We start from the raw sequence: 5,347 nt of genomic DNA, 5'->3' as shown, positions 1-5,347 counted from the left end.
CCCCCTAGATGATGGGTTGTTCGATGCCATAATTAACAATTAATTTTTTAATAAAAAGTGGTTAACTATAATAATAATAATTAATAACAACAATTTTAACAATAAAAATATCAATAATAATAATTAATAACAACAACTATAACAATAACAATAAAAACAAAAATAAATAATAATAACAACAATTGTAACAATAATAATAATTAATAACAACAATTATAACAACAACAATAACAATTAACAACAATAATAATTAAACAAGATTATTCTAATAATAACAATAAAACAATAATAAATTTAAGATTAGTTTAGATCTTACAACCGTGCTTCAACGCTCCACTAATTACGATTACGAACTTTTTAATTTTTTCCGATATTAGGAAAATAATTAGAGAATTTAAGAGAATAATTAGAGAATTTAAGAAAATAAGGATTATTAGAGATTTAGAGAATATAAGAGATAAGAAGAAGAGATTGTGATTTTGTGATTTGGGAATGAAATGGAGGTGAGTATTTATAGAATTTTTGGCAAAAAACTAGCCGTTTTATAGCCGTTGGCCCGCGGGCCGTGCCTGCGGGCCAGCACGGCGGGCCATGCCCGTGCTCGTGCCTGGGAATTCTCCACTGTGTCCGTGGCACGGCCCGTGGCACGGAAGTTGAACTTCGTGCCGTGCCGTGCTTGACTTCGGGCCGTGCCGGGCTGCGCCGAACGACGGGCCGTGCCGGGCGGCACGCGGGCCAACCCGGCCCGTGCCCAGGTTTATGTCTGAATGATCAACTTTAATTTGAAACTTTAGTCTCTATCCGCAATATCTGTCTCTGTAGTTTATTGTACATGTCAAACATGCATGAAACATGTGATATATAGAAATGTATATTTTTATGTACGTAATTTCATTTCCCTAAAACCAAAATAAAAATAGTATGGTACGAAGTACATATTTAATTTACTATTTAGTTCAGTGTTTGCACACAATTAAAATACGAATCTTTATCCCATTATTTAGCTCTAAACATTTCTATCAACTTTATTACTACGGTACATACGCCACATGGCCCTCATGATATGATAAATGATGCCAAAAAACATGGCATTGTCACAAAATTTAAATTTATGAGATGATCACTTGAGAAAAGGAATAGCTTCAAGTGGATGAGCTTTTTGAAGCGTCATTCCAAACTTTTCTTTCATATCTAAATCTTCTGGATGTTCTCCATTACCATACTTCCAATTGAATGAATGTATTAGTGTAGCCAACATTAGATGCAACATCCTATAAGCTAATGGTATTCCTGGACACATCCTTCTTCCCGCTCCAAATGGTATGAACTCGAAGTCTTGTCCCTTAGCATCAATTTCTTTCTCTAAAAACCTTTCAGGTGAAAAACATTCAGGATTTGGCCATACACTTGGATCGTGACTTATCCACCATACATTAACCCATAAAGTTGAATTTTTTGGAACTAAATAGTCACATAGTTGTACTTCTTTTATAGCCTTGTGAGGTATTAATAGTGGGACCGGTGGATGCAATCTTAATGTTTCTTTCAATACTGCTTGAATATATGGTAGATTTGAAATATATGATTCTTGCATTGATCCTTTCTTGCCAAGTACATCATCCAGCTCACTTTTAGCCTTTTCCATCTTTGTTGGATTTCGCAATAATTCTGTCATTGCCCACTCTAATGTGATAGAGGTTGTATCTGTTCCAGCTATAAATAAATCCTGAACATACATTGATATATAAATTTATATAATAACCAATTCATTTTGCTTCTTGTTAATTTGAATTTCAAAAAATAATGCTTCTATATGTATTTCAAAATATTTCGTTACACCGTTATGAATAGTAATGGAGTGATCACATACACCCTAACATTAATGATCATTAATTGTCATGTTTAGGAGCTAACAAAAAAAAAAAATTATGTCGTGAAACAATTCTCAAAAGGTCAAACATAAAATTATTTAATTAATAAAACAAATAAGATGTAGACTATGTCAAACTTACTATGCTTCCACACAATGGCGGATCTTGACGACTTTTTTTTTAGGAGGCAGAATTAAAGTTCAATTTCTAAATTTTGTTTGATTTTACACTGTTTATGTATTATCTTGACATATTTTTTTTTACAAATATATAAATGTTATCATATAATATGTTGTTGGATTAATTATAATTTTTTATTAATAATTATTACTACTCATAATACCCAATTAAAGATAATGATAGTCAAAGTTATGTCTTGACACATGTGCAGCAAAGGAATTACAATGGAAAATAATACAAGCAAATAAAAATACTTTGCATTTCTAATTTATTTATTTATTTTTGACGGGCATTTCTAAATATATATTTAAGGAAAGAAGATTGTTGTTAAAGTGGGATTATTTCTGGAATAATTGAAGGTGGGATTGTTTTCGGAAGACCGACCAAACGTGAGATTATTCTTTATCATTTTTCCTTAAATATTTAGAAATGCAAAGTATTTTTATTTGCTTGTATATATACTCTTTTCCCTTTTTTTTTTTTTTTAGCCCCACTCATACTAATATTATAAAAGGGAAAGTATATAGAATTTGATGTAATTGTCTAACAAGTTACATTGAATAGTATGAAAATACTAAGGGCATGCTTGGATCGGGGGTAATATATTAAGGGGGTAATAAAAGTCGAACTTGAAAAAACATAATTAATTAGAGATGTTGTAGGATGTATACAAATGAAATAAGGTAGTTGTTTCATGAGGAAAAGAGAGAGATCGATGGAGGAATTATTACCCTCACAATGAGGGTAATAGTAATACACCCTTCTCCTAGTGTAACTATTACCCTCAAAATGAGCCTCTTTCTTCACCTCATACCTCACCATCACTACATAATTTTTCTTACAAGCACACCATCACTATCTTCTCCTTCCCTATTTACTTTCATTTTGCTTAATTTGACTTTTATTACCCTAGTAAAACATTTCTCTCAATCCAAGCATACCCTTAGTAAAATAGTCTAAGTAGATAATAAATTTTGGATCAAAATCTAGGGGGGGGGGGGGGGCAATTAGCCTTGCCCCTTAGAAGATCCGATAGTGCTTCCACATACGGAGGAGTTCCTACTTACATACGTACTTTCATCAATATTCATAAAATTATTTAACTACTACAACCTCCGTTAATTTTTAGTTGCAACAAAGGTGTATTATTTGTGAGATATCAAAAATTCCTTTGTTGCAACTAAAAGTTAACGGAGATAGTACATATAAAAGAGGTGTCAATCGGGTCGTAAATTTGACTCAAGTTGGATCAATTTTTGTTGGTTCATGTTCAATTGGGAATGTGAAGATTATTGGTTGCTTTTGGGTTTGAGTTGGATCACGTCAGTTCGTGTCAAGGCAGGTCAACCATAACATATTTGAATATACATGTTATTTATCTATTGATCTGCTAAAAGGTGGATACATATAGTGAACCAATCTAGATGGGATTATGACTCGCCCACTAACTTGGTTAGCCTTGCCTGCTAATCGGACTGGGCTACTAAAATCACAAAACTTGCAAAACTTCAATTGAAGAAACATTTTGTAAGATAGAACTTACCACAAGCATATGTTTGACTTCATCAAGGCTTAATTCATTGTTCTCAACAAGCTTGAGTAGAGTGCCTAGAACATCATCCTTAACATCCATTGAATCTTTCAATCTTTCATCAATAATTTTCTCAAAAATCCTCATCAACTTTCGAAAGTAAACTGCATGCTTCTTCAACACACCTTGTATATCCCAACGCCTAACGATTGGAAATAGATCGGACACATTAGGCCTTGCAGCGTCTTCTACTATATTCCGAGTCAGATCTCGAAACTCTTGCGATTTCGAACCACTATGGCTAGCCAAATCGATCGAGAAAAACGTGTTCGACAACAAATTTAGAGAGGTAGTATTTCCTGCCTTACCAATATCAACAGGCAGGCTATCTTCACAACGTTGTTGCACATACTCAACCAACTCGTTGACTTTTTTTTGCCTTATAACTTGGCTGTCATCGAGCCGTTGACTCGTAAATAATTGAATGGTTACGATCTTCCTAAGGTTTCGCCATTTGGGGCATACAGGGAGCCAAACCATTGAGAAAGTATCATGGTTTAACACCCTCCCAATATCAGGGATACTCCTACTAGAAAGGACTAAATCATGTTTAGTGAACATTTCTTTGGCTACTTTCGAGGATGATATCACTATTACTCTGTTGCTCCCGAGTTTGAGAGACATTATAGGGCCGTAAATTTTGGAGAGCTCAGCGATAGCACGATGAGGCTTGTCGCCGAGTTGGAGAATATTGCCTATTATAGGCCATGATTTTGGTCCCGGAGGCCAAGAAAGTTTGGATCTAGTGTGTTTTGAGAGGAAGAATGCTAGAAAGATGGTGAAGGGCAGCAAAAGGAGTAATATTGTGTAAAATTCCATAGGTATGATTTTATGGAGCATATCACAGTTCAATGAAGGATGATGAGATTCAAAATGTCACTTTAATTATTAGATAGCTAATGTTCATTACTTTATAAAAAAAAAATTAAAAAAATCTGTATTGATCTTATACTATATATAATAATGTGTTGATCTGATGAGTTATTAAGGAAATTATATATCTTAAGCAATAAAATAAGGATAGCCAATATTTTTTTTTTTGAAACAAATCAATTTATTAATAAAAAGCCATACGACATCTACAAATGAAATTTAAATTAACAAATAAATAAAATTGAATCAAATTAAGGTTTCTTACATAAAAGCTACGATCGTTAAATAGATCTTGCACTGTGGTACATATCTCGCATACATCGTTGGAATATACAGCCTTTTCGGAGAGAAGGTCTAACGAAGTGTTGTAGTCGTAAGGAATGATTTTTATCTGATTCACTTGAACGCATTTGAAAACTCGACAACCGTTGCGATCCTAAGCAAATCTTTACCAACGAACCGGTAATAGAACCAAAGATGATTACCTTTTTGATAAACCCTAACACACAAACAAACCCTAAACATAAACAAACAACTAAACAAACAAAAACTAACGACTCCACCATAGGGAGACGGACGAATTCTACACTACTCGTGTAGAATTATTGAAACTTAAATTACAAAACTAAAGAAAATTAAGAGAAAAGGGTTGAAAATAGTCTAATTTCCGAAGAGAAGAGGAGAGAAAAGGAGAGGTGAGATCATACAATGCCCTAAAAGTGATTTTTTTTTGGAGAGACCCTAAAAGAGAGGAGGGGAGACGAGATCATACAATGCCAATTTTTTTTTTTTTTTTTTTTTTTTTTTTTGAATAGTATACAATGCCAATATA

The 5,347-nt window shown here is 33.4% G+C and overlaps 1 protein-coding gene across 1 annotated transcript; it reads right to left on the bottom strand.

The window, feature by feature from the left end:
* Positions 1-911: 911 nt before the first annotated feature.
* Positions 912-4,660, bottom strand: LOC110695711 (cytochrome P450 76AD1-like). The gene is made up of 2 exons (XM_021872938.1): positions 3,595-4,660; positions 912-1,726 (listed from the first exon to the last, which is right to left on the bottom strand). Exons 1-2 carry the CDS (start codon positions 4,480-4,482, stop codon positions 1,121-1,123), a joined length of 1,494 nt encoding a protein of 497 aa, XP_021728630.1. The 5' UTR covers positions 4,483-4,660; the 3' UTR covers positions 912-1,120.
* Between the last annotated feature and the right edge of the window lie 687 nt (positions 4,661-5,347).

The sequence above is a fragment of the Chenopodium quinoa genome, unplaced genomic scaffold (genome assembly GCF_001683475.1).
Source record: "Chenopodium quinoa cultivar QQ74 unplaced genomic scaffold, ASM168347v1, whole genome shotgun sequence".
Taxonomy (NCBI): domain Eukaryota; kingdom Viridiplantae; phylum Streptophyta; class Magnoliopsida; order Caryophyllales; family Amaranthaceae; genus Chenopodium; species Chenopodium quinoa.
Note: the sequence above shows the minus strand (reverse complement) of the source record. Positions and strands in the feature narration are given on the sequence as shown.